Source organism: Sorghum bicolor, chromosome 9, assembly GCF_000003195.3.
Source record: "Sorghum bicolor cultivar BTx623 chromosome 9, Sorghum_bicolor_NCBIv3, whole genome shotgun sequence".
Classification (NCBI taxonomy): domain Eukaryota; kingdom Viridiplantae; phylum Streptophyta; class Magnoliopsida; order Poales; family Poaceae; genus Sorghum; species Sorghum bicolor.
This window is the reverse complement of record NC_012878.2, coordinates 57,679,149-57,706,816: the sequence shown is the minus strand read 5'-3', so window position 1 is coordinate 57,706,816 and position 27,668 is coordinate 57,679,149. Positions and strand designations below refer to the sequence as shown.

Below are 27,668 nucleotides of genomic sequence, written 5' to 3'. Positions count from 1 at the left end.
CTGTCACATCGAATCTTGCGGCACATGCATGAAGCATTAAATATAAACGAAAATAAAAATTAATGAATATTTTGATCCTAGTCAGTCTATGATTGAACAATATTTACCACAAACAAACGAAAGTGTCATTTTTCGGAACTAAACAAGGCCCGAGTCCGAGAGGCCGGTGAGCGGCTTTGGCAGGAGTACTGTATGTGAGGAGACTACTGACAAGTCATGATTTTAGTGTTCAGAAACGTAAAAAGTTGATGAAGACATAGCAAGACTGAAATTCTGCTGCGGAGAACAAGAGGCAGCAGTCGCACGCGTCTCACACAATTGCATGGTGCGCGGTCGGTTAAGGGTTACTAACTACGGGAAAAGAGAGTGTAAGGAAGAGATGCGCAATACATTGATGTCTTCGATGACACGGCTTATTACCAAAATGATACAAACTACGGGTCATAAAGAAACGATACTAGTAAATACTTACTGCACGAATACAGCAATTTGTTTTCACATAAGTTATGCCTAAGGCCAGTCTCAATGCATGTTTCATGGGAGTGTCATGCATATTAAATAGGGTGCCACATAAGCAAAATTGCTGACTTAGCAGAGTCATTAAATGAAGGAGTTTCATCAGATGAGAGAGGAGTTTCAACCCCATGAAACTCTTGTGGCTCAGTTACCTAGTTTATAATCTTGGTAACTGTGCCATGAAACTATGCATTGAGACTGGCCTAACGAACTAACTTTTCATCGCCATTCGCAGAGTGGTTTGTGACTCACATAGTAGCCTTCGATCTATAATAAATAGTAGTCTGTAATACATCTTTGTTCGGCCCCACGAAGACAAAGGCAGTCCCGTTCGCCCGCCTGCCATCCGCCATTCCTCCCAATGAACCCCGAAGCGCCTTTCGATTCGCTCGCTGACGGCCCCTTCGCCATGCCCATAGATGCCAATTTATTTAATTGGCTCGCCGACGACCCCTTCCCCATGCATTAACGTGCCGCATGACTTGGTGTGGACTGAGGTCGCTCGGTAATCTCTCGATTGAAGCTTATCCTCTACTCTTTTCTTATTAGTACTTATATCATTTTTCTCACTAATTAAAATATGTCTTGTCTCACAGGAAGATGGCAGCGCGTGGCTTCAACCGCAGCAAGGAAGACTGCAAGAAAAGGTTCAAAAGCGTTTTACACTATTACAAATATAACTACAGGCAAATTTCCACCGGCAAGCAATATTACTGTGGTAGTCCATTGGAGCGCCACCTCAATCGACTTGAGGCCAAGGCGGCCTCGGGGTCTTCGTCGGCGGCGGAGTCGTCGTTTGCGGGTGCAGGCAAGGCACGGGCGAGGCCGAAGGCGAAGGCGGGGGAGAGGAAGAAGCGGCGCAGGAGCGTCGGGCTGGCAGCGCCCGCTGGCCAGTCCGGCGCGGGGGTGGCGCCCGCTGGCCAGTCCGGCGCAGGGGCGGCGGCGGCGCCCGACGCCCTACTGGCGCTCGTCTGTCGGGAAATGGACTGGCGCGAGCAGAGGATCCTGGAGCGCGTTCAAAACATGTTGGTTACCGCCGGCGTCCTGCCCAGTTCCTTTGGCGGCGTGTTCCCCCCCCCCCCCCCCACCTCCTCCTCCTCCTCCTCCTCTTCCATTCGGCGTGTACCCGCCGCCACCCCCTCTCGCGATGGCAGGCCATCTCCAGCAGTTGCCAGTATATTATCTGTTAAAGTTGTGGCTTACGCTTCACCTTGACATTTACTTACTAGGAATATTTGGTGATTTTTTCTTTTGCACCAAGGTTAGGTGCTTCTTTTACCTGAATTTTTAATGGAACCCACAAATCTTTTGTGATGTTTCTTTTTTTCATTCTGAGATCTGATACAGTTAATAATGCATGTGATGCTTTCTCAAGCAATTGGTTGGTAGAAAGCATATCATCAGGTCAATAGTGCACCAATCATAGGCTAGGACCCATTGTAGAACTGGATGATTTGTCTGGAGGTCTATTAGTGGTTGTGGTTGAAATTAAATATGTGCATTCAGCATTTGTCATAAAGTATAGTAACACATAACATGAATCAGAATAGATAATGAAATCCTGATACTAGAAATATGGTTTATTGAAAATGGGTAGCTGTCGTCTATCACTTCGTAGTCGACAGAGCATATGTTTCTGTATAGATTATGAGATATCTTGGATTGTTAGTAGCTTTTCTACTAATGTTCAAACTGCAGAACGTAAAGGAGATTACCAAGGAAAAACTGTTCAGGTGAGGAATGATTTCATGACAGAGATTTCCATGTTTTTCTATAGCCATAGAAAAAGTGCCAATTGTTACGGTGAATTTCAGAATTAGAGTTAACTCTCTTTATCAGGTTGTGCCGCACATCACAGAGGTAAGCTTCTTTGTGTGACCCAAGGCTTACCAATGTAAGCTGCTTCTCCATATTTGATTCTCGTGACCCCTTGTTCTTGTTTTTTCCCTCAGGGCAGCAAGATATGAACAACAATTTCATATGGCGGAGGGAGATGGATTAGGAGAAGGAGCAAACCAATTTGGTGATGGAGACAATTTTTTCATATAAAAGGTATTTGCTTTATGGCCATCCCTTGAGTGTTGTTTGATTCTCTGTCAAATGGTTTCTTTTGATCTGTAGGCTGCTTGCTAAGAACAATCCATGAGAGAATAGAGGATGAATCTCAAAGCATTGCACTAAAAATGAATATACAGCTATTTTCCCAGCACTTTAATTCGTACCACCATATTTGGAGTTATTTTCCCCCTCTTGCGCATATATCGATTGCATTCTTTGCCCTGTAGATGCAGTCTATTTGTGACTATCCAATAATTTTATATCATTTTTTGTACCAACTGAATAATCCTCAAAAGTAGACTTCAATAGAAAAAAGAGAAAATATAGTCTTGATTGAGCTATTTACTTGGTGTCTGTTTTTAACTCTCAGATTATGTCACCCACTTGAAACTATAAATTGAATTAATATGTGGAAATGGTTCTACCTGCCAAGATCCAAAGAAAATCAAGACCTAAAAGATGGTGACCGTGATGCCCTATTTCTTGAATTTAGCTAGCATGGTGTCCATACCTGCTAGAATATAGTAATAAAACTGACATAATGAAAAATCTTTGAAGGCCTCGACATCTCATCAATTGGCTGATCTTGATGCCAGGACCGGTTGTCTCCTTATACATTATAAAACTATAGTTTCTTCTCATGTAATCAAATTGTTCATACATTCTATCCTGCTCTGGTCTTTTAAAAGGCTGAATCTTTGCCTCTGTTTAGCAAATGTTAGAAAATCATTTGTGAACCGTGTGTGTGTCAGCAAGGTATACCTTTGCTGGGGACTGTATTTCTAGAATTTTCTTGTCCCTCCACCAGAGTTACTCTCACCATGCCTCCACATTGCTATATCTTATTTAGATGTTATGAGAGGAATTTTACCTTCTACATGTCTACTCCTTCAAAATGTGTAAATAGACAGAGGTGCAGACGAAGCAATTCCTTACCTTTATATTCATACTATTCCTATGAATTAGTACTACGAGAATATTATTTCAAACCTGTTTATTGTTTGATAAGATAAAGCAATGTCCTAGGTATGGTGGAAGTGGCAGATAGATATACATGGGTTTTTAGCGAACATTGTTCTGCATGGTTCATCTTTTGTTGTTTGATAAGATAAAGCATATATTCAGTTTTCACGTCACATCGTTAAGAATCATGAAAAAAAATAAAGTGGCTGCTTTTTCTTGTGTAGTCAGCCTGCCAGATCATTGGGGAGAGTTAAATTGCTGCTTCGTCATCATTCTATTGTGATTCTTAGATTCTCAATTGAATCCGTACAATGCCTGCTTTTCCATGATGCTCATTGGGTTATATATGATGCTTATCGGATATCGCTAAGGTAATTTTACCAAGGCTCCTTCATGTGCTCTCTCGGATTGAATTCTACTCAAATGATAATTCTATTACAACAACCTCCTTTGTCCTTCCACTCTTCACACAACCCTTCCTTTTGCAAATAATTCATATTGAGTATGTTTTAATCATCAGTTCTCTTTATTTATCTCATGCCATCAATTTTCAGGATAGACAGAAATGAGCAAGTGGGCGTTCTTGATAGACTTGCACACCGAAACCACACACTGGTCCAAGTAGAGTGCATTGCCTACAAACAAGATATACGTTTTACCTCCTCTTACATGTTCACTGATGTCAAGTGCTATCTTTTTTTTTTCACGTAAAATGTCAATTGCTATATTCCCATGTAATCTATTAATAAGTAGACTTGGTTTCCGTTGCAAGTTATTGGACTCCAGATGGAAAATTCATGGCTAAAGTTTCATAGGGCTATACTTGATGTTTTGGTTGGGTACAGCTGCTGAGCTTTTTAAGAATTAATATTCTTGCAACTCATTTTTGCCATTTGCTTCGCTAAACAGGTGAGGTCCGACTATAAGATAACTGTTTACTCAGAATTATAGCATGTGATGAAGATTTCTTGCACATCAAAAAAATTATATTCTACATCTACCTGACCTGAAAATGATCACCTGCGCTCGCGCGCAGATGCGCGCGGCTTATACTAGTCTTTCACCATTTTTCTGCAGGAGTTAGACATCTGGCCCATCTTTCACCACTTGATTATGAATTCTGAACTGCCTTAGGTATGGCAATGCTAGCTACGTTGATGAAAGGCACCACCACAGATACGAGTTGAATCCTGATGTGGTCCCAGAATTTGAAAAGGCAGGGCTTTCTTTCGTTGGCAGGGATGAAAGCGGTAAACGCATGGAGGTATGATTGCCAACATTTTTCATGAAGATTAATCATGTCGTGGTCTCATAAATTTGATTTGTCATATGCAGATTATCGAACTACCCAACTATAGGTTTTCCGTCGATGTACAATTTCACCCTGAATTCAAGTCAAGGCCTCAAGCCATCTCCACTTTTCTTAGGTAAGACATCCTCAAACTCTACTTATTTTGCCTGCTTAAGTGTTCTTTGCTTTTGAAAGAAATTTAAATGCCTGAGCACTTAACGAAAATTTTGGCAGCATTGGTAGCAGTGTCATCAGGACAGCTTGATCAATGTGGCGTTATCAGTAAGACAGGCAGACACATCAGCAATACCGGAGGAGCACCGAAGCTTACCAGAAGCCGAATGTCCGTGTGTCCCAGGGGATACGTATCCCCCCAACCAGAAATCGTTCGTTCCACTTTGAGATTCGTGGTACACCCTTGTAATTATGTCACATTTTACTCACCCATACCTCTTACTGGACCATAGAATTGCGCTCGACGGTATGGAAAAAAGCTGCAAACGCTGAAGCTCCTATGTTGGACAGTGGAGCCGTGTTGCACTCTTTCTCGTGAACCAGTAGCCTCCCCTGAGCTTTTTTTTTTTTACTTTCTAACTTCCCTTCCTCAGTAATTTTCCCATTTTCCCGATTGCAGCTCTTACGCCCTAGATGCCGCTGCCGCCATATGGATTGCTTAATCTGTTAGTTTGGAGGCATCATCTTGGCGCACCTGAGAGACATGAGGGGTCAGGGCAAGAGGATGAAGAAAGGAGATCCAGACACAGGCGGATCAGCATCCATCGGCGATTTGGAGTAAGGCGGAGGCAAGTCCATGGGACACATGAGGTTTGTGATTGAACTACTTCATCCCGTCGTCTTTAGGTTCTTGTCGATAGCATAGACGCTAGGATGTCCGCAGGATGGAGCGGATGGGGAGGGATTACTGGGCCTAAACACATTAGTTGATGTTTTGTTTCATCGTTCCGAAGTAGGTTGACAACGCCCGTGCCAGAACACACGGAATGTCTTTACAGTCCTCTGATAATCCAACGGAGTAGGACATACCTTCAGAAGTTGTTAAGATGCCCAAGGTTCGCACCCCTTATTGACTACACAGATCTCTTCTTGGATTGATATTTTATTGCCATGTTAGACTTTGCCAGTCTATATAAGTTTTTCACGTGCTCGATTTCGTCACATTCAGGCGTATTCTCAGTCCGAAACAGATATGTCACATGCCGATGGCGAACCTGTATCCACCAGATACTGTGTTAGATTAATATGTGAAGTGGTTTCTAAGTTTGATTTCAATAAGAGGGTCTAAGTCTGTAGGATTTTATTGCATTCTGTATTTCCCACCTACGAGGCAGATCAATCTAAGGTTCTGCTCATATATTTTCTACTTTCACTTTCAGTGGATGTTTTTTATAATTTTTCTTTCAATCACGCATGACAAGTGGGAAAAAAACCCGTTTTTCTCTCAAACACATTACCTTTGCTTGCACCAGGTTTTCTTGTAAACTGAAATCATTCAATATTTATAGCTTAGGGCTGCAGCTGATAGCTGTTATCATCGGGATGGTGAGCTGCAGATAGCTGTTATCATCAGGATGGTGAGCTGCAGTTAGAAGGCGACAGATTGACAATGCTCTTCCTTGCAATCCGGGAGATTTCAGATGCTATCACCCATCTTCTTAGTCATAAGAGTTGATGATATGTCTTTACACGAACTCTACTCCAAGATATATATGTACACTGCTCGTGCCAAGGTCCCAAGGATTGGTTTTACTTGTTAGTAAATTAAAAACAGAGTGTGTGTTCTCAACATTGGCTGTTCTAGTAGTATGTCTAAACCTTCCATTTTCATTTGCTAAAAGTATCTATATCTCATCATTTTTCTTTTTAAAATTGCAGTTCAGATATATGGCTGCTGACTGGCACTGTTTTTATATGATTTGTATCCTCTAAAAAAGAACATATGGTCTTTCTATCCTGATTTTAATAACTTCACCACATCAAGCTTTGGACCTTGTTCGTGGTTATTCAGCTTTGTCTAGTTTACTAGTTCATGAACTATCAGATGAGTCGCAACCACTTCCCTTATATTTATGAACGTTTTTTCTGCTTACGATAGAGGTGAACTGTGAACAGAGAAGACTAGTTTATGCTATGTGGATTTTACATGTAAATATATCACACATCATCTATGCATTAATAGAAACGCTGCTTTAGTTGTCGCTAGTGTACATGACCTTTTCAGTGCTACCAACCTGAACCAAACAAATTTCAGAACCATTACGAGGGATCCTGGCATAACTGAACAGATTTAAAGCAATGGTGCACAAAAATTTACACACGAATACTGCTAACAATAGAATCACACAAGCAAAGATAGCTTGTCGTTCTTCTGCAGGCCACATTTAGCACATAGTAACTTTTTCATCAGTTCATACGCATCAATTCATCTACTTTTCTCGTCTTAGCAGCAATGTTGCCTTCTTCGTCATTGATGTCGAGGATGTTATCTGGCCTTTCGGTAGAGCTAACTTTCTTGACACTTATTTCATGTTTCTGCCAAGATTTCAGTGAGGTGTTACGCGGGCGCCCTGTTGGCATGGACTCTGCATTCCCCAGGCTCGGTCCTGATGTTTTCACCTCACCCCCATGCTCACGGAAGGAGCTTACTGAATGATCCTTTCTAGGCACGATCGCGTCCATAGCTCTCATAGCTTCTGCAAATGCTTCATCATCAATCGGGTCATCCCCATGTGCAAACTCTAGTGCCCTCTTAACGTGACTCTTCGTGCCATCAACTCTCGCCGATACCTGATCCATCATCAACTCCCTTGTGCACGGACTGTACTCTGGCCCTGCATGCTTGGTCCACCTGTACATGATGTTACCGGGCGGTATCTCTGTTCTGTCCAAATGCACCAGCACCTGTCAATGCATTTTAAGCCTTTCATCATCAAAACTCACGGTACTTAGTGATTAGTGACAACAATCAACTGTGTTATAGCACAAACTACCTTCAAGCTATGCCTGCACAACAAACCTACATGCTCATAGAGCCCACAGGTGCATGTTACTTTCTCTGCCCCCGCCAGTCGCACCACGTGCACTCTTGCATCAAACTGCAAATGGGGTGGAGCGGAGCGCACCTAATGTCGACCCTCCGCTCCGTCAGCCAGAAACGAGGATCACGAGTCGTGCCAAGACGATCCGCGGTTATCCGGGGGCCGAACCTCGCTAGCCCACATGCGTATACGTCGCTGTTAGTGGCCGCAGACTGCTGCTAGCTTCCTATGAGGCCGCGTATACGTCGCTGTTGGTGGCCGCAGGCTGCTGCTATGCTACTTGCTCCCGTGCGGATGACTGGATAAAACAAAAGCACTACTAGTACATAAACATCTTCACAAAGCCATGAAACAGAACCCAAAATTCCAGGTCTCCAATCGACTAATCCTATTTCAAGAGATGCTAACAAAACCATACCAAGGCTAGCTAATAGCATCATCATAAGCTACTAATAAACTAATATATTGTCATTATTTTGCTGGCTCTTGCTGCTTCTCTAGCATCAAGACAAAACATTCCTACAAACCACACTGAAATACGTTCAGCTATAAGATTCAGTAAAAACAAATAAACTATTTTGTACTGGCAAGTGCTCCTGGTCTCCTGGAGCCTTACAATATCTAAAATACAAGCTATCATTTCGGAGCAGCTACAACTAAAATACCTACTCCAGCTGCCCATTTGCTGCAACACCATGCTACACATTGAGGAATACCTTCAGCTTTATCAAGATTGTAAGAACCGATCCGCCTACCTGAGAATAAAATTTGAACTATATTATCATCCAAGCTTCTGAATCTAAACCATATAAATCCAGCACCAATATTAACCAAATTGTAGATTATATTTAGTAAAATCCTTAAATGTACTAAACATATGCCTGCAGAATATAGCAGCATGAGAAAAGATTGGCCCAACTAATGTAGCAGTTTTTATTTTCAGAACTGATAACAGATTATTTTCAGTGCAGAAATAGTCTTAATGCCATAGATGAGGCATGACCGCTAACAGATTATTTTCTCACATTTTCCTATAAAAATCACTTGTTGAGTGGCACTCTATTGGCTACCAAACAATTGATAAATGATTGACACACAGTTTCTTCTATTTACGTAGTGTGTCAAGGATATATCTACATTTCACATTCTTGAGCCCCTGTGTGCTTATGCAAGCCCATAATTCAGAAAGTATACATGCAAAGTAAATGAAGTGTAATACATGGATATTACATGTGAACTTCACGCTTGATCCTCTTCCATAATCAAATCATCGACTGCTGCAGTAGAGAACTTGCATAGAATTAGCCAGTGAACCGAATGAAACTGTAAACTGTAGAGTTAGGCATGACTGAATCAAATCTCGGGCTATAAGAGGAAACAAATCTTGCCATGTAATAGATAAGCAAGTAGGAAATATAATAACTGTCTCTATCTTTTTCCATGTTGGTTTTGTATAAGTGAGATATAAATTTGTATAGAAGTGTCCTCGGTGTTATGAGATTTACTTGCAGATCAGTAAGTGATGCTATACTTAACAGTATTCAATACCATTTTACTTGCCCAAATGTCAGTAGATGTTCTTTTACAATGAACATGCAAGAAACATCTTTGTCTATATCTGCATGCGGTTCCTACAAAGCTGAGCTCTCCGGCTCCATTTCTGTTTACCTGTAAAAAACAGGAAACACTGAGATTATACATCAAAAGGCCAACTTTCTCCGTTTCTGTCTCTGCTTTTCAGCCTCAAACGATGAACAACTCAGAAGAAACTCCCTATTTATTCTTTATATCACCTGTATACTCTGCTTTTGTTCTAGCACTGGAGACAAAATCGAGGAATTACTAGCCCAAGTGTAAAATTACAACAAACTATACAAACACACAAAAATAGTTTTATTGGCTACATAATTAAATGTGCTTCGTACAATTGGTGCATAGCCATTTCCTGCAGCGTTTTTTTTTTAAAAAAAAATCTTCTGTTGTTGACTCATGCACATTCGACACACAGCACAATAAAAAAACAGCTACCTGCATGTCTGTTTATTCAGAATCTATAGCATACAGTAGGAAAGAAAGAAAGAAAAATATCACCATCCTAATGCCAAGTTCTGAAGTTGAACGCACAAAAACACACATCCTAATGCCAAGTTCTGAAGTTGAACGCACAAACACACACAGAGAAAAGAAATTACAGTTGTATCTAAACAAACATGGATGTAAAGAAAAGGCAGCAAATCTTTGCACGCCACCAAACGAAAAGGCCCGGCCGGAGAGAGCACTCACCGTGAGAGAGAGGATGTTGAGCGGCCCTTGGCGATACGGCTCGTCAGATCCGCGATGGGCAGGGAGGTAGGGTTTCAAAGAGACGATTGGTACTCGTGCGCGGAATCCAGGATAGGGTAAGGGAAGTGGCGGAGGAGGAGGAGCGGCGGCGGCGGCGGCGGCGGCGGCAGTGACGGTGACGGTGACGGCGGAGGAGAGTGACGACGGAGTCGGAGGGTCGACCCAAGGTTCACCGGGGGTCGATAGGGTTACGACTCTTTTGCTCCTCTTTTGCTGCGGGTCGACCCGAATCGGTCCACAAGCAAATTCCAGGTGCGGATCGGCTTTGGAAGCGGGTCTCCCTATGGACCCTATCTCCTAGCTTGGTGTGCACCACTGTAAATCTCTCTTTCTGTATTCTCTTCTCCACTATTGCGAATGAACCTGATTCGTAAAGCTCGTTGTAGAAGCGTTCATGCATCGCCCTTGTGTAAATTGTCTCTGCATGCTGTTCTATTGGAACTCCAATCCGTCTCCTACGAGATACCTGCACCAAAACCAATCGATGAGCACATGATTTTGTTATTAATAATGATAATATTACTGTATTTTTCAATAATGTGGCGTGTTTTTCATGAAGTGCAAACCATCCATTTTCTCATCACCTGTTTGGTAACATGGTTTTCCTTTTCCTCCTGGTTCCTGGCAAACTGAAAGTCTCTGAACTTGGACACAAACACATGCATTGGGGCTGATCGTTGGATGAATCGCTTGAGCATATGGTTGGCACTTTCGCTTCGTTGCGTGCTTGTCATACCTGCACAGAAAATATTCATGAAGTATGGCTTTGCCCACATACCCCTGAACTTGTACGCTCTCGCCATAAACTTGTTTGACTCCAGTTTGAATTCCTTTAAAAGCTCGCCCCATCGCCTTTCAAATGCAATTGCTGAGATCTCTTCTGCCTCTTGAATCCACTTCTTTTTGAATATGGAGTACCTATCTTTTGCTTTGCTTTTCTCAGCACATGCCATCGACACCACCTGTGCCTTGATTTTTTTAGGGTGCTCTTGATTGCTACCGCCATTGCTTGGCACTGATCTGCGTAAGAATGGTTTTTTCTATAAATGTAGCGAACAAAATGATGACATTATTGATTATTGCCAAAACACAGTCGCATGAGATTTAGTTACCTGTGAGGATCGTCTGAGGCTGCTTACCACCCATTATTTCTATAAAGTTGGAAAATGCCCACTCAAAATCTTCGGTCCTTTCATGCCTCAATAGGACTCCTCCAAAAATGATCGATTGGTAGCACCAACAAATATGCCAAATGGTAGGTTGTATAGGTTTGTCCGGTAGGTCGTATCAAAAGTCACCACGTCACCAAAGTGCTTATAGTCAACTTGGTTCTTTCCAGTACACTAGAGCATTGTTGTTATCCGGCCTTCATCGTCCTTCTGGAACCGCACTTGCATATCCTTGTCTTCTCTTTTCATACTCTCGAGAACTTGCATTGTCTTTCCGATGTCATCTTTTATGTCCTCCTGGGCAAGCTTTGCACAAAGGTTCCTAACTACTTGCTTACGTACTGGCGCAATAGTGCTTGCTGACATAACTCCAATTATGCTGCAGACACGACCCAACATAACATTGTTCTCCCGCAGCTTCTTTATGAAATCCTTTGTTAGTGGGTCTATGGCACCATGGGATCCCCACTGATTCTTTTGACCATAGCTATCAGAAAGCGGGTGGTTGTGGTCTGGAATTATCTTGGTCACAATCCATCCATGGCTTTCAGTTCGATGCAGGCGTAGCATTGCCTTGCACCCAATCCTGAAAGATGCAGCTAGAGGATTTTTGCAGAATCCCTGCAAGAGCATTCAAAGTTTTCTTCAAAATCCAGCATGAACCCACCATGTGTTGGTAACTATAAGCATTTATACAATATTCAGTTACCTCGCAGCAGCATACGAGATCCCGCCTTGTTGTGCACTCATTGCCGTTTTGCCTTGCTCTAGAAACTCGAATCCCGAACCCAATTTCCCAGGAATAGAGGTTATAAAACTCTTTCGCTTCTTCAAAGGAGTTAAAGGTAGTGCCTTGATATGGATAGAATATCGGTTGACCAGACCTTTCAGCAGACGTCGCAATCGCCCGTGAAACTGCACTATCGCCTGTAAATGACAAGCACTCGTCAGGGCCTTCCTTTGCTCGCATCCTACAGCAGTTGTATATAATGGACGCATTGTACATCACACTGATTAAGAAACCATCTGGTAACATTGTTCATACTTACAAATTTATTGTTAATTATGTAAACTTCGCACAAACCTTTTTCTAGAGGGAAGCCCAGTACGCAGCTCATCCTGAGATTGCCCCTGAATCTCACAAAGCCTTGAAACCAGGACAGGATCCCCCCTACCTTGGATATTGTCTGAATCGCCCGCCACAGAGACTTCCATGGCTCTGTGCATAGGGTCCGCATCTACCTCTGCCCTCCCTCCACTTGCCGATGTAATCCCGCCACCGGAGTCGACGTTTGATCCCGCTGCCGCTACATCCGGTTCGCCTTGCTGGTTTATCACGATCCCAACTTGATGCAGATCACCCATTGATTCGGAACCCATCTTCTACTCCGCACTGGCCTTAGGAGCACTAACGAATGGGTGCCCTTGGGCAAGATTGCTATCTCTTCCTTCCTACGCACAAGCACACTCCACGTCGCGCATGGCCGCGCGCGCCCGCGCTCCCTTCTTGAGACTCGAGAGTCGTATGCCTCAAGCATCATCATAAATGAAGTAGTATTCAATGCTATCTGCCCACTGCACACTGCGAGTCTCTGTGATTGCACTTTATTTCGAACATCCATTCTCCAAATCTTAATGATCCCACTGCCATCCCCTCGTTTGCATCTTAACCGTTGGATCAAGAGGGGACACCTATCCCCTGGGACACCACCTCCGCGTTGTGCTGCGTGCTTGTTTGAGATTTCTCTTCTACCGTTTTTGCTTGTTCTTTTCCTTTTCTTGGAGGTTGTTCTTCCATTCTACCAAGGCCTTGTTTAGTTCCGAAAAATTTTGGGAAATCGACACTGTAGCACTCTCGTTTGTATTTGACAAATATTGTCCAATCATGGACTAACTAGACTTAAAAGATTCGTCTCGTCAATTCCGACTAAACTGTGCAATTAGTTTTTATTTTTGTCTATATTTAATACTTCATGCATGTGTCTAAAGATTCGATGTGACGGGGAATGTGAAAAATTTTGCAAAATTTCCTTGGAAGTAAACAAGGCCCAAGCCAACTAAGAAGAAGAAAAGGGTCGTTTGCTCTAGCGACACGGAAGGTCTTGTTTAGAATAAAAGTTTTTTGATTTTGACACTGTAGCATTTTCGTTTTTATTTGACAAACATTATTCAATCATGGAGTAACTAGACTTAAAAGATTCGTCTCGCAATTTACAGGCTAAACTGTGCAATTAGTTTTTTGTTTTCATCTATGTTTAATGCTCTATGCATTTGCCCAAGATTCGATATGACAGAGAATCTTGAAAATTTATTTGTTTTTGGAGGGAACTAAACAAGGCCGCAACCACAATGTATATGGACCAAGTAGTCCATATACATGGAACCCACATAACTAGTCCATAGCTATTGTTTTCTTCTCACAATATATATGGACTAAGTAGTCTATAAGATGGGACCCAAAGAGGATAAAAAATTATTTATCTTCATTCCACCAGCCACTACAAGGAGAGAGAGAGATGGAAAGAAGTAAGTAAATAAAAATTTTTATTCTCTATGGGTAGTCCATAAGCTTATGGATATCTTTTACTATAGACTACTCTATGGACTGGTCTCACAATGTTTCAGCTAGCTGATATAAATTATTATAATGCCTATGGACTACTTTTGAGCAACATTGTGGAAGCATTTGGCATTTGGCATCATGGCATGCAAGCTGTCGCATGCATTAAGAGGCAAAATTAGCAGATTAGTTAGAGTTTGATTAGTAGTAGTAATCCGATATGCTGGTTTATTTGTTCGTTTGTTTGCTAAGATTACAAGTGCTGATGATGTGCAGCTAGCTGTAGGGTTTAGGGCTGATCATTTGTACATTGTAAAACAACTGCTACTCTCTATTGACTGACCGAATGGATGAGTATAAACGTATTGGACCAAATGCTGAGTATAAAGACGACAATGGGTACGCGAAACTCAACGGGTTTTTACCCTATTAGGGTAAAAATATGGATCAATTTTTTAACCCATGGGTTTGTTATGGGCAAAAAACTAGACCCGGCGTGTTTGTGGGCATCGGTCTGAGAGCATACTACCCAAACCTGTAAACTCATGAGATTTTTAAACCTGGTTCATAACTTCTAAATATTAACATTCACTGTTTAATTTCATCATATTGGATTGGCCTCATTCGTAATCCAGAAAAAATATGAATTGTACTTCAATATTTTGAAAGAGAGAAATAAAAAAAATGAATGGCTCAAACTACGTGACTGCAGCCAATCCAGTATAGCAAATCCACGTGACCTTGGTAGTCTTCTAGTTTTTATTTTTGAGTGGAACCTCAGTGGTCTTCTAGTGGCCTGCACATACTCTCGCACACGCAGCCCACTGTGGCTCAACAAGCAAGCAGCAGGCGGAAGTGCAGCTGGAGCTGCTGGAGATAACGTGACACTTCAGTCCCATCTCGCCTCTATGTTGAAGAGAGAAGCACATAGGTGGCTATATAAACAGATCATGGGTAACACATAAACAGTAGAAACCTGACCTTGTTGCGGGTGCAGGTTACTCGATGGTACCTTTTACCTAGATATGTGTTTGGGCATAAAATTAAACATGTGATGGGTGATAGATTTCTTAGCAGGAGATTTTCTGTTTGCAGACATGAGTTTGGATCAGCAAAACCTAACCTAGTGGGTTTTGCCTGTTGCCATCTTGAGCTGAGTATGGTTTCAATTTATCACAGATAGAAAACCGAGAAATCTGAAATTTTTGTTCTATCAGTTAGAAGCCGAAGAAAGGGTTTATCACTTTTTTACACACGCCAGACAAACAGTGCATTGTCTAATGACATGTATTCCATCCATTCTAAAGTATAAGTTGTTTTGTTTTTTTCTAAATACATAGTATTTGCTATGTATTTAGATACATATTATATTTAGATATGTAGTAAAAGCAATGTAGCTACAAAAGTCAAAACGTCTTATAATTTAGAAATGAGGGAGTAGTAAATATGGTAGTATATCATCTGACGATGTCTAGCAAGGGTGGCCACAATGTGAGCACTCATCGAACATACTGGCAGTGTGGAGAAGGAATTGGTGGATCATTCAGTGGCCAACAATAAGTATGGTACCGTGTGAAAACATGCATCATATTGTCGAAGTGTGAAGAAGATGGTGCACCGAGCGATTGGTGATTGTTCGGCACGATCTTTCTTCCGAGCATCGAAGCATTTGTTGCTCCCAGAAAATTCTTTTTTTCATCTAACGTCTCGTCGAGGTGAACGGGCTACATACATGGGTTCTGACTCACTTGGCTGATGTGGTTGGAGTGCCCCAAGATTGCTACAAGCTAGAGCAAATGATTCTACACTATCATCTACCCTCTCAAGTGTACATTGATCACATCCAAGGCAAATGATAGACATATTTTTTTACCTTTACAAGGTTAGGCCTTAGAATTTAGATCTTAAGTGATCAGATCGCTATACCTGAGCACTTGAAGTCCTAGTGACTTTTAGTCAAAGGCAGTGAACCTTCTAGCGTCAACCCTTCAAGCTTGGTGTGGAGTGGCAATGACTTGGAGTATAGGGATGAGGAGATTCCCCTCCTTTGTAGAGAAGATTCTTAGTAGATGACAACAAGATGACCGGGAGAGTTGAGCGATAGTGGTGAGCCTTAGTGTCTTGTGGCACTTGATTGTACAAACCTTTGTGGCAAGCGCAACACCATGACCGGGGGAAAGCTGCATGACTAGGAGCATACTTTGGTGGAGTTCAACTTGGACGAGAAATTGCACTTTGGCAACTGATGCCACTGGAAAAATTGCCTCATCTCTAGGAGTTCTCTTTTGATTTGCTCTTTACTTGTTGCTTGATCTGTGTTGCATTTTTATTTCCTATTTTAATATATACTAGCTAGTATGATATAATTTAGGTTGCAAATTTCTTTATGAGTTGGGTAGGTAGGGAACATTGAAACAAAACCTTAAGGTGAATATCATGTTTAAGTTTGTGGTTTTTATAGTGTACTTCAGGAAAGCCCTGCTTTCAAATCTTTGGAGACCAAATTCATCCTCTCCATCTTGGATCTGTTGGTTTTGTTTGGATGCTCATGGTCTCTTTTCAATTGGTATCAAAGTTAGAGCTCATACCTTTCACACGGCCAATTCAATTCCATTAGCAAATTTGTGAGTATTGATATGGAAGCTCTATTGGTGGCTTCAATTAGTATTGTGTAAAAATGAAAAGGCCAATTCACTATGAGTAGGTGAATTGTAGTTGCACTGGTTAGTTAATTAACCTAGAATGCTGATTAAGTTTGGACTTTATGATGTGACCGAAGCCCAGCATTCCATCCAAGGTGTGCTTCAAATTGAAAACAAGGCTTTTCACATTTGATGAGAAATATCTAGAATTACCCACTCCATAGGGTCACATGAAGAATGATAAAATAGTGATTTTAGAAATTATATAGGGACAAAGTAGAATATTCTATTTTATCCTAGTGTTTGGTGGGGCACTTAGGGACCAAACGATTCCATTAGGGAATATTCCACCGAGATGTGGGACACCTGTCGTGGGGGCTAAGTGTAACGTCCCACCTCCAACCTCCATGAGGCCAGACCCGCTTACATATGGTAGCTTTTGTAGGTCATAGACTGTCCTCATACCAACACTAGTCTTTACTACACACTTTATCCTCACTCATGCGCACCCGGGAAGGACTTCTCGGTCGGCCAAGCATGCTTTACTTTAGAGTTCTTTGGAGATGAGCTTTCGAAAAAAAAGTTGCAACTTGTTGGTATGAATATCTTATTAATCGTATTAGGCCTTGGGCCGGGATGTTACACTAAGCATGGCGGGTGGAAGAATGAAAGTTAGGCATTCATCTTTGTTTTTCTTTTATTGAAGGAGGAAGCATGTGGAAGAAGAGAATAAATATAAGGCTGATAGATGGATCCACTTGTTAGGAAAGCTCATCCCAAATTTAATGTCCTCAAATCAAACACAAATTAGGGATGGATCTGTCCCGCAAACCAAATACTGAGATGGGACGACTCTATTCATACCTTTCTTCAAATCAGACACACCTGTGTTCCAAGAACATGTTTCGATAAGATTAGCTCATTCGAGTGACAAGTATACTCATCAATGACACTAAAGAAAGATTTGGTAAAATCAGTTTCGCGGAACCTTGCTGCATATGTGATGGGTGTCTTTAGGCTTGCTAAAGGACTCTGTTATGATCTTAATTATGGAAATGATTCGACATTATTGATGGGTGGAGAAGCGGGGAAAATTAAAAGAATACTCTTTGGGTCTCTTCGAATAATTTGCTGCAGCCAAAATGTAGAGGTGGAATGAGATTTAAGGACTTTCGGCTTTTTAACCACGCTATGTTGGCACAGCAGATTTGGCGACTTTTAATCTTTTCAAATAGCCTCTATTACATACCTCTAAAAGCTCCAATGGGAAGTTGCTTAACACAATTTTCACAGGGATGCATCCAATACATGGTGTGCATGCAATTGAACATAGTATTGAATCATTGAAGATAGGTATAATTTGGCTTATCGGGAACGACAAAAACAGTCGTCTTTGGCGTGATAATAGGATACCGAGGGATTTTTATTTGAGACCAAACACAAAAAGAAGATGATCAAGCAAGGGAGGATCTAAAGTAGTTCTGGCCCATCGTGGATTGTCCATAGATGATTGTATCTGTATTTGTATTTATTTCTACTCTGTTTTTTATCTCTCCTTTCTACTTTAGAGGTCTATAAATACAAAAGGACAAGTAAGAACGTCGCATTGCTAGGTACAAATATATTTACCTAGCAATGCAAGAAATACATATATATCCGGGGAAGAGCGTTCTGCAAGAATCTTCAATTTTTTGGTGTGACTATAACCATTGTAATTCTGACACATGGAGGAGGAAGAGCGATCCTAATATATTAGGAAATGTTTGTCTGTTCAAGGTTAATGGAGAGCAAAATTGGCATCACATGAATTGGCACACCATGCTAATATAATTAAATGCGCTTTAATTTCATCTCGGATGCTACTTGTAATCCAGCATGTTGTGCTTATGGATTGTAATATTGCCTAATTATGCTTCATGAACCATCTTTTTGCTTGCAAAAGAAATAAAAGTTTACTCTTTACGTCACAAATCAATAGCTCACTCTTTAACCTCATCCCTCATTTAGCATTAGCGTTTGGGATATGTATGTATACAGCTTGAACTACACCTAGTAGCTAGCAAGTTACTCCTAATTACCCATTTTTATTATACTGGATCCTCACAATCGACAACTCATGCGATCTAATTTCTCATAATCTCATCTCTGTCACCTCGCCTTGCAGCGTTAGCTATAAAAGATGACACACATCTGCTCAACTGCAACCGCTGGTACTAGTATTCATTGGTAAAGGAGAGCTATACGTTGTTTAATTCCTCCGGTTAACTGACCGGCCGGCGAGTCGGCGACGTGCACGCAGCAGCTAGCTATCAATGGCGCCTCCACGCCGGCCGAGCATGGGGCGGCAAAAGATCGAGATCCGGCGCATAGAAAGCGACGAGGCGCGGCAGGTGTGCTTCTCCAAGCGCCGCGCGGGGCTGTTCAAGAAGGCCAGCGAGCTCTCCATCCTCTGCGGCGCCGACGTAGCCGCCGTCGTCTTCTCCCCCGCCGGCAAGGCCTTCTCGTTCGGCCACCCTTCCGTGGAGTCCGTCGTCGAGCGCTTCCTCGCCTCCTCCTCCCCCTCGCCTGCAGGTGCCGGTGCCGGCCACTCCTCCGCCGGCGGCGGCGAGGACCGCGCGGTCTCGGAGCTGAACCGCCAGCACGGCGAGCTGCGCGCGCAGCTGGACGCGGAGAAGACGAGGCAGGAGCGCGCGGACGAGGCGATCCGGAAGGAGCGCGAGGCGAGGAGCCCCGCCATGGCGTGGATCGACGCGGACCTGAGCGCCATGGGCCACGACGACCTGGTCGCATTCTGGACCGCGCTGGCTGGCGTGCAGGCCGCCGTGGCGGCGAGCGCCGACCAGCTGCTGCGTGACGCGCTGCTCGTCGGGCGCAGGGGCCGGCACCAGCAGCCCGCCCAGCTTGCCGGCGGTGGTGTGGCCTTCGACGTCGGCGCGTTTGGCATTGGCATGCAGGTGCAGCCGCCTCCAGGATTCGCCGGCGTCGACCTGCAGGGGTTCGGACTCGGAGGACAGGCTGCTGCCATCCTCGGCGCCGCCGGTCCCTCATGAGGTGATCGAATGCATGTGTGCACAATTCACACAAGTTGTTGCATGGACGCGTCGTGCCTATCTTAGGTTTGGACTTTGGAGATAACATCGCAAATTTGCAACACTGTTTTAATTAATTTGTTGTATGCTTCTCTCATATTATTATTATTATTATTATTATTATTATTATTATTATTATTATTATTATTATTATTATTATTATTATTATTATTATTATTATTATTATTATTATTATTATTATTATTATTATTATTATTATTATTATTATTATTATTATTATTATTATTATTATTATTATTATTATTATTATTATTATTATTATTATTATTATTATTATTATTATTATTATTATTATTATTATTATTATTATTATTATTATTATTATTATTATTATTATTATTATTATTATTATTATTATTATTATTATATATGATGCTATTGTTCGTTCTCACACCTTGCTTTGGAGCACCATTCTCGCTCATTGACACTTAGGTTATCTGACAGTAACTCCATAATCTAGTCTGTTTGGATCACAATTAGATGCAATGGATCTAAATAGGACTTAAAATGTTTAAAAAACATCCACACTATTCAAGTAAATTCGACATCACAAGCATTATTCCGTTGAGAGATCTCCTTTCAAGAAACTGCCCTTTTTTATAATAATGTGCAAGAAAATACTTCTTTGTTTTTAACAATGAAACTTTTTTATTAAAAACTTAAGAACATTTTAATTTTTTTTGGAAAGCAATTCTGACCTTTGCCTAAACAGGCACACGACGAGACAAGGAGAATACCAACACACATTCTAGGCACACAACTAAACAAAGAGAAAACTAACATATTCTAGTGCTTATCAGTCCATAGACTAGATCACACTCGTATACATGTGTAGTGTAAGAAAATATGACATTTTTTACATATATTTGTCTAATTAACCATGCTGTGATTGTGTTCGTCTCGCCATTCTATATCAAGAAAACATTCACTTAGTATGAGGATGCCATTGTCATATGCCATTCACCATACCTGAATGTTGGTCTTAAGTCGGTTTGCCCATTTATTTTCAATTAAATCAATAAATTATAAGGCCCATGTTCAATGCTTGGAATAATGTGTTTAAATCAATGTAGCAATTTAAGAAGAGAATTAATCAATATAAAAGAGGGTAGCATTTGTTGCATCTGCTGGGAACATGGAAAGATCGAAGATGCATATGCCACACGTGCACCTGCTCATCGCCACACCATATGGCCAAGCCGTTTCGAGGGATGGCACATTCAGTCACAACATCAAATGACCAGACTTGATGATGTTCATTACACGTAAACATGCACAGATGTGGATAATATGCTAGCCGGAATTAAAAATGATATCATGGTAAACACACGTAGCTATTTCAGTTTAATTCTCGTGTTTCCCTTCGCAAACAGTCCTTGTCATTCCAGAAAGGATCTTCAGTGCAAAACAAAAAAGGGGTCTATATCCTCTGCATCCATTACATTGGTGATGTCTTGGATCTTCAGTGCTAGCCGTATTTGTTATCCTTGCTCTATTATAGTCTTAAGCCAAGCTTCTCATAGCTTGACTGTTAGAGCAGTGAGCTCCAGGACTCCCGTCAGATCAGGGTTCGAAGCCTGGCACCTTCTTTAGCTGAAGCACACGATACCACTGCTCGTGTTGGGGCTGGCCTAAGAACCTCCAGTATTGATGTCATTACCATGATATCATTTTTGGCCATTTTCGTTTTTATTAAAATATAAAAAGTTTTCATTTTAAGATTTTAGCACAACTGTATTTGCGACCTTCATCTCTAGAGAGAGGCGTAAAATAGGTACCACGGCTCATTTCAATAACAAAACGAAAAGGTACAATCGTCAAAAACAAAATGAGAAGGTAGCCTTGTTTAGTTACACCTAAAATCCAAAAAAATTTTAAAATTTTTCATTATATCGAATATTACGGTATATGCATGTAGTATTAAATATAGAAAACAACTAATTACATAGTTTGTCTGTAATTAACTTATGGTTGGACAATAATTACAAAATACAACCTAAATCTAAAAAGTTTTTGATATAAACGAGGCCTCAGTCGTTGTGGGTGTCGAGCTCAGCCGACCTCCGGAGTCCAGAGTCTACCGTCGCCATCTGGGCAGTCGCTGCCTTATGGGTGGCCGCCGGCCTCTTCTATCACCGTCAAGAATCTACAGTCTACTACAGGCAGTAGGCACTCGTGCATGCAAAAGGAAACGTGACATGTCACATTGAGCAACTACAATCTACAGGCACTGCTTGTCACATGTGTAAAGCAACTGCAGTCCGCAGGAACTTGTCAGAAAAGTATCACACCGAATTACAATGTTTAGCACAAAATCGGGCACCGATGAAGAGACAACCAGAAAAGCATTCTGAATGGACTTTATTGAAATGTATCAGATATTTTTTTAAAAAACGTAAAATGTATCAGATAATAAGGTATATGAGTTCCATAATCGCGGAATCTAGCACAATCTCTCATTGGTAATGATCTGGCATACTGCTGCAGCCTGCAGATATTCGCCTAGTTCAGCCTTTCAGGGTGGTGGCACAAGGATAGAAAATGGCGACATAAGAAAAATGACTCGAATCGTCGTGCAAGGAAGCATCAGAACTTCAGCAAGGATTTCATAGGTTTGAGTTGGCCGCCAGCCTTGATCTGAGCTCATCAGCAACAGCGTCGATGAACTCCTCGGTGTTCAGGTAATGGCTCCTCGTGACACTGCAACAGACATCAGTCAGTAGAAAATCAAGAAGGGTATGCAGGCTGAAGATGCACTTGTATGGAGCAGCAATACGAAAATTGCAGTCACATACTTTGCAGATCCGTGAACAAGAAGGGCAAGATCCTTGGTCATCTTCCCAGACTCAACAGCCCCAATGCAGGCAGCCTCAAGCTTCTGGGTGAAGTCAAGTAGTCTAGCATTGTCATCAAGCTTTGCCCTAAACCACACAAGAAAGGGGAAGGTTGATTACTGCACCAATTGGAGGTTGCAAAATTTGTAGGCCCAGATAACGAATGAATCTGAACTGATGCATCTCAAAGAAGTACTAGAACTGTACTCAATGGTCATACAAACCTGTGTGCAAGTCCTCTTGTCCAAGCAAAGATTGAGGCAATACTGTTTGTACTGGTTTCACCTCCTTTCTGATGAACACGGTAATGACGGGTAACAGTACCATGGGCAGCTTCAGCTTCGATCGTCTTTCCATCAGGGCACACCTGGGACAAGGTTACATGAACCAGATTAGAATCATTCTGATTTACAAAAGTTGCAGTGCTCATCTGAAACCTGTAATCTAAACACTTGAAAAATCTAGAAGCATCACTAATTTTCTTGTTATCTGACAACTCAGAAACAATGTGCCTGGTGATTGATCAGACATCAATTATCATGACAAGTACTGAAAGCAAATTTAGTGACCTACCAGTACCGATGTCATCAAACCCAATGAGCCAAAACCTGCAGTTAATGAAAGACTCATATAATTAATACAACACGTATTAACTAAGAGCAAGCAAGTTACATAAAACTTGAGTCCAGGCTGTAAAAACTGGCAGCAGGCAAATTGTAACCTTGAGCTAAGAAATCGCTCTGCACATCTCCATCATAATTCTTGCAAGCCCAGACATACCCTCCTTCACTCTTAAGTGCATATGCTACCATGTCATCAATGAGACGATGCTCATACCTAAAAGCATCAAGACCAAATGAGAAGAACGGCCTTGGGGCTCGGACCTTGTTAAATCCAAAGATGGAAATAGGAATAGGGAATTATACCATATGCCGGCAGCTTCAAATTTGGTTTTCCAACCAGCTTCGTACACCTCCTGGAAAATGTCCTTGAACCTGTGAACAAATCAAGTACACAGATAAACATGCTTCGCCAAGGAAAAGGCACCATCAAGACCTGAAAATAATTAAAAAACAGTTTAGCAAGACCCTTACCTGCCATCATATTTCTTCAGAATTGTGTTCTTGGTGCTAAGGTACAATGGCCATTTCTTCTCATAAGCAGTGGCCATAGAAGCCTCAGCAAAGGCATGGATGGACTGCATAGTTACACAAATACTAAGATGATAAATCACAAGAGGGGCACATTATATATGTCAATTAATGGAATAGTAGCAAGCACTAACTGTACCTCGTCAGTGTTGTACATGGATAAGGCAACTCCTCCAGCACCAGTGAAGTTGAACACCTCCAGTTCAACTTGCTCTTCTTTTCCCTCTGTCAATAACAAAACAAAGGACAAAAGGGAAGAGGTCAATTCTTCACAGGGTTCGCTCAACAGATGAACAGAAGCTTAGAAACTGCACCATATGAATTGCAACTAGGAAGTTTAATAGGATAAGCATTCCATTGGTACTCAAATGCTGAGTGACTGATACATACCAAAAACTAATTTGAGCTTGCCAGGTCCCTTGATAACTGCATCAGTTGCCCGGTATTGATCACCGAATGCATGCCTCCCAATGCAAATGGGCTTTGTCCAGCCTGAATTTGCCAACAGTTTAGTCTACAAGACAAGATTACATAAATGAGTAGCTATGGCCATGATTGTGGTCTTCCTTCGGTACCTGGAACAAGCCTTGGGATGTTTTTGCAGATGATTGGTTCTCTGAACACAGTGCCTACACACAGTGAGCACAGGAATAAAATTGTCAGTCCCGAGGTCTGGAGAAGGTTATAGTTACAGGCCGCAGCAGCATCTTACCATTCAGAATGTTCCTGATTGTGCCATTCGGGCTCTTCCACATGGCCTTCAAGCCAAACTCCTTCACCCTTGCTTCGTCTGCCATGGATTTTGATGTGATGTGATATCGGTAAATCTAGAATGTCTTAAAACCTTGTCCGAAGAACAATAACTCAAAAATATACCTGGTGTAATGGTGGCACACTTGATAGCCACATTGTACCTACGCAATAATGGATGAGCATAAGCAATAGAAAACATAGGTGTGCAATGCAGCAAAATATTCAAAGCCTGCAACGCCCAGTGGCGGAACAGGGGGGGGGGGCGCTACCAGGGGCAGTGCCCCCCCCCCCCCCCCCCCAAGCCCAGCCATTCCTTTAAACATCGGTAAATAATAATATTTATAGTACAAGAAATGTCAATTTCACCTATTGTTTTCAAATATGATGATTTTGGTAAGAAATAGTGTTTTTTTCTTTTGAAAAGTTCTTCAAACATATAATTATGTATATTTTATCACACTAAAAAGTATAACCATATTTGTTCGGCCCCCCCATAATCAAACTCGCTGGTTCCGCCACTGGCAACGCCAAACTACTGAATCGACAACGGATAAGCAACAGACTGAGTAGAAGAAAGACCCTTAAACATACGTCACTTTCTCAAGGAAGTCCTTTCCAGTAATTAAATAATTTATGCAAAAAAGGTTAAATGGTTGAATCGAATATGTATAATCCACCACAAACTACAAGCTTGTTAGACTACGCATCCAAACACAAACTTGAGCATCTGGATTGGATATAAATAATATTGAGCCGCAACAATCTTTTCTGTGCTTTGCTTTCCATTTTCACTTTCTTAAGGAAGTGACAGTAACGTGCAATTCTTACTTGAGTGTGGCCTCCGCAGCCTCGACTGTGACTTTGTCATCGGTTTCATCACGATATGGAAGCCCGAGGTCAAAGTATTTGATGTCCAGGTCCACGAAAGGGAAGATAAGCTGCAGGAAATTAACATCCCAGCAACCAGTGTTAGGGGGAAAAGCAAAGATGTTATCTCAAAGAACAACAGCACGGGAAGCAGCATCTAAGACAGAGCCAGACATGCTCCGATTACCTTGTCCTTGATAGATTTCCAGAACACCCTGGTCATTTCATCGCCTGCACGCAAAATTCAGCAACGAATGTAAGCAAGCAAGCTGGATTAATCGCGGGGTGAACCAACCCAAACCCCAGGCACTAGCCTAGCGTATCTGATCCAAGGTGATCTACGAGATCAAGGCCACGGCTGGAGCGATCGGAGGAGAGGACGCGGCGCAAGGCAAACGACGGAGCGCAGCAGATCTGTTGTGGGGGAACAGTACAGTACAGGACAGGGATCCCCGCTTACCGTCCATCTCGACGACGGGGTTGGCGACCTGGATCTTGTTGAACGCCATGGCCGACCTGGCGCGCCTCAGGGACCGGGAGAGGGCGGCGGCGGCGGCGGCCGAGACAGCCGGCGGCTGGACGGGGTTGGTGGGTGTCTTGGGGAGGAGGAGATGACTGAAGGAGCGGGGGATCATCATCATGGAGTGGGAGGGTTTTAAACGAGGCGCCGCGTGGGACCCACTGCCCCGAACTGGAGATATTTTTTTGTATGAAAAATCAAAAATTCAAAATAGGTGTGCCTGACTGGCTGCCGGTCTGCCACAATGGGGGTGTGCTTGATCAAAATCTTGCAGTACCATGCAGCTAGTGTATTACCAGAATTTTTTTTATTTTTTGTTGTGGGAATACTAATAGTAGCACATTAAACTCTGGCCTTGTTTAGTTCCGAAAAGTGAAAAGTTTTTGGTACTGTAGCACTTTCGTTTGTTTGTGACAAATATTATCCAATCATAAACTAACTAGGATCAAAAGATTCGTCTCGTGATTTACAGCTAAACTGTGTAATTAGTTTTTGTTTTAGTCTATATTTAATGTTTCATGCATGTGACACAAGATTCGATGTGACGGAGAATCTTGAAAACTTTTTGGTTTTCAGGTTGAACTAAACAAGGCCTCTGCTTTTTTCCCTCTCTCACACATGATGGTTCCTTTGTCTTTAGAGGAATATGAGCAGCTCATTTCTTGTTGCTCATGGATCGTATTTCACCAAGTTCCAACCGTCAAAATAGGTGTGCCAGTGTCCATAACAGTGTGGGGTTAATTAGTTGAGGACCACCACAGTGGGAGATAGATCAAAAACTTGCAGCAGCACGCACCATGAAGATATAGCGATCAATAAGCAGTAGTTATGTACATATTTTTTTATTCATTCCGTGGGAATATTACAAGGTTGAATGGCAGAAATCGAGAACTCTGCCTTCCTTACGAGATGCTCCTCCCGTTCCACATAACATTATGCGATACGTGCTAATTAAATTTTCTTAAATTTAATTAAATTTATAGAAAATATATATAATATTTATATCTCCAAATAAGTTTATTATAATAGTATATTCAACAATCTATCTAATGATATTAGCTACTTGTATTACAAAAATTAATATTCTTTATATATATAATTGATAAAAGTTTAAAAAAGTTGATTTCTTAGGAAGCGAGGATGACTTCTATATAATTATTGATGTTTGCACTTTTTAAGAAATAACTTTGATAAAATATATGTTAAAAATATTAACATTTATGGTATAAAAAATAGTGTCGTTAAAAAGATTTTTGAATTTATTTTTTTAATAAATTTATTTAGACATTACAAATATTGTATGTATTTTCTATAAGTTTATAGTAATTTGGAGGTGGTAGATAAGGGAGTGATTTGATAAGTGATAGTAATTGACAACAACGCCTAATAATAAGCAGCATTAAAAATGTGAGTGGTCTAATAATATCCATTCACCAACCACAACCACCTACACAAGTTGCACGACATAACCTACATTATCCTAATATATAAGTTGCATCATCGCATGCATTATGAGCTTACGACACACTCATCCGTTTTTAAGTCTTATCGAAATGTTATCAGATTCATCTCAATTTATATGTGTTGGGGCAAATTTAAGTGTAATTCAATTTAATTTTTACCCTAACTCATCCTAACATACGTGTGATGCAGATTACATCCAAACAAGATCTTAATATATTTTAAAACATTTTTGTGTCTGGAATTGATGAAAATGTGAATAAAAGAGGGGTCTTTTTTGATATAAAGAATACAATCAAGATTCACCGTCACATCGAATCTTGCGGCATATGCATAAAGCATTAAATATAGTTAAAAAATAAAAACTAATTACA

General features: G+C 41.5%; 3 protein-coding genes and 1 long non-coding RNA gene across 5 annotated transcripts; 2 read left to right on the top strand and 2 right to left on the bottom strand.

The window, feature by feature from the left end:
* On the top strand, nucleotides 1,170–6,820 carry LOC8064701 (CTP synthase). The gene is given in 9 exon segments (XM_002441503.2): nucleotides 1,170–2,376; nucleotides 2,469–2,568; nucleotides 3,762–3,908; nucleotides 4,672–4,801; nucleotides 4,873–4,940; nucleotides 4,942–4,964; nucleotides 5,063–5,238; nucleotides 5,463–5,653; nucleotides 6,352–6,820. Coding segments are annotated over 7 exon segments (621 nt in total). The 5' UTR covers nucleotides 1,170–2,376; nucleotides 2,469–2,542; the 3' UTR covers nucleotides 5,514–5,653; nucleotides 6,352–6,820.
* Nucleotides 7,121–10,826, bottom strand: LOC8083779. 2 transcript variants are annotated; one of them, XR_002447517.1, is made up of 6 exons: nucleotides 10,812–10,826; nucleotides 10,168–10,693; nucleotides 9,433–9,552; nucleotides 9,115–9,161; nucleotides 7,837–8,639; nucleotides 7,121–7,747 (listed from the first exon to the last, which is right to left on the bottom strand). It is a non-coding gene; the product is annotated as an uncharacterized LOC8083779 (long non-coding RNA). The 2 variants fall into 2 exon arrangements; XR_002447516.1 differs by having other exon boundaries at nucleotides 9,115–9,552.
* LOC8074825 (agamous-like MADS-box protein AGL29) lies at nucleotides 18,756–19,764 on the top strand. Its single transcript, XM_002441502.2, has one exon. It carries the CDS (start codon nucleotides 18,911–18,913, stop codon nucleotides 19,646–19,648), a length of 738 nt encoding a protein of 245 aa, XP_002441547.1. The 5' UTR covers nucleotides 18,756–18,910; the 3' UTR covers nucleotides 19,649–19,764.
* Nucleotides 22,037–25,951, bottom strand: LOC110430300 (isocitrate dehydrogenase [NADP]). Its single transcript, XM_021447764.1, has 15 exons — nucleotides 25,774–25,951; nucleotides 25,501–25,544; nucleotides 25,275–25,384; nucleotides 24,570–24,607; nucleotides 24,406–24,483; nucleotides 24,269–24,322; nucleotides 24,084–24,185; nucleotides 23,833–23,918; nucleotides 23,637–23,740; nucleotides 23,469–23,537; nucleotides 23,264–23,379; nucleotides 23,116–23,150; nucleotides 22,767–22,909; nucleotides 22,504–22,629; nucleotides 22,037–22,408 (listed from the first exon to the last, which is right to left on the bottom strand). Exons 1-15 carry the CDS (start codon nucleotides 25,949–25,951, stop codon nucleotides 22,315–22,317), a joined length of 1,377 nt encoding a protein of 458 aa, XP_021303439.1. The 3' UTR covers nucleotides 22,037–22,314.

Excerpts from the sequence above, each read along its gene's own strand:
- LOC8074825 (XM_002441502.2), top strand. The coding sequence starts at position 18,911 with ATGGCGCCTCCACGCCGGCCGAGCATGGGGCGGCAAAAGATCGAGATC.
- LOC110430300 (XM_021447764.1), bottom strand. The coding sequence starts at position 25,951 with ATGATGATCCCCCGCTCCTTCAGTCATCTCCTCCTCCCCAAGACACCC. Across the intron at positions 25,385-25,500 it reads GGAAATCTATCAAGGACAAG|CTTATCTTCCCTTTCGTGGA; the intron begins GTAATCGGAGCA and ends AATTTCCTGCAG. Across the intron at positions 24,323-24,405 it reads AATCAGGAACATTCTGAATG|GCACTGTGTTCAGAGAACCA; the intron begins GTAAGATGCTGC and ends CACTGTGTGTAG.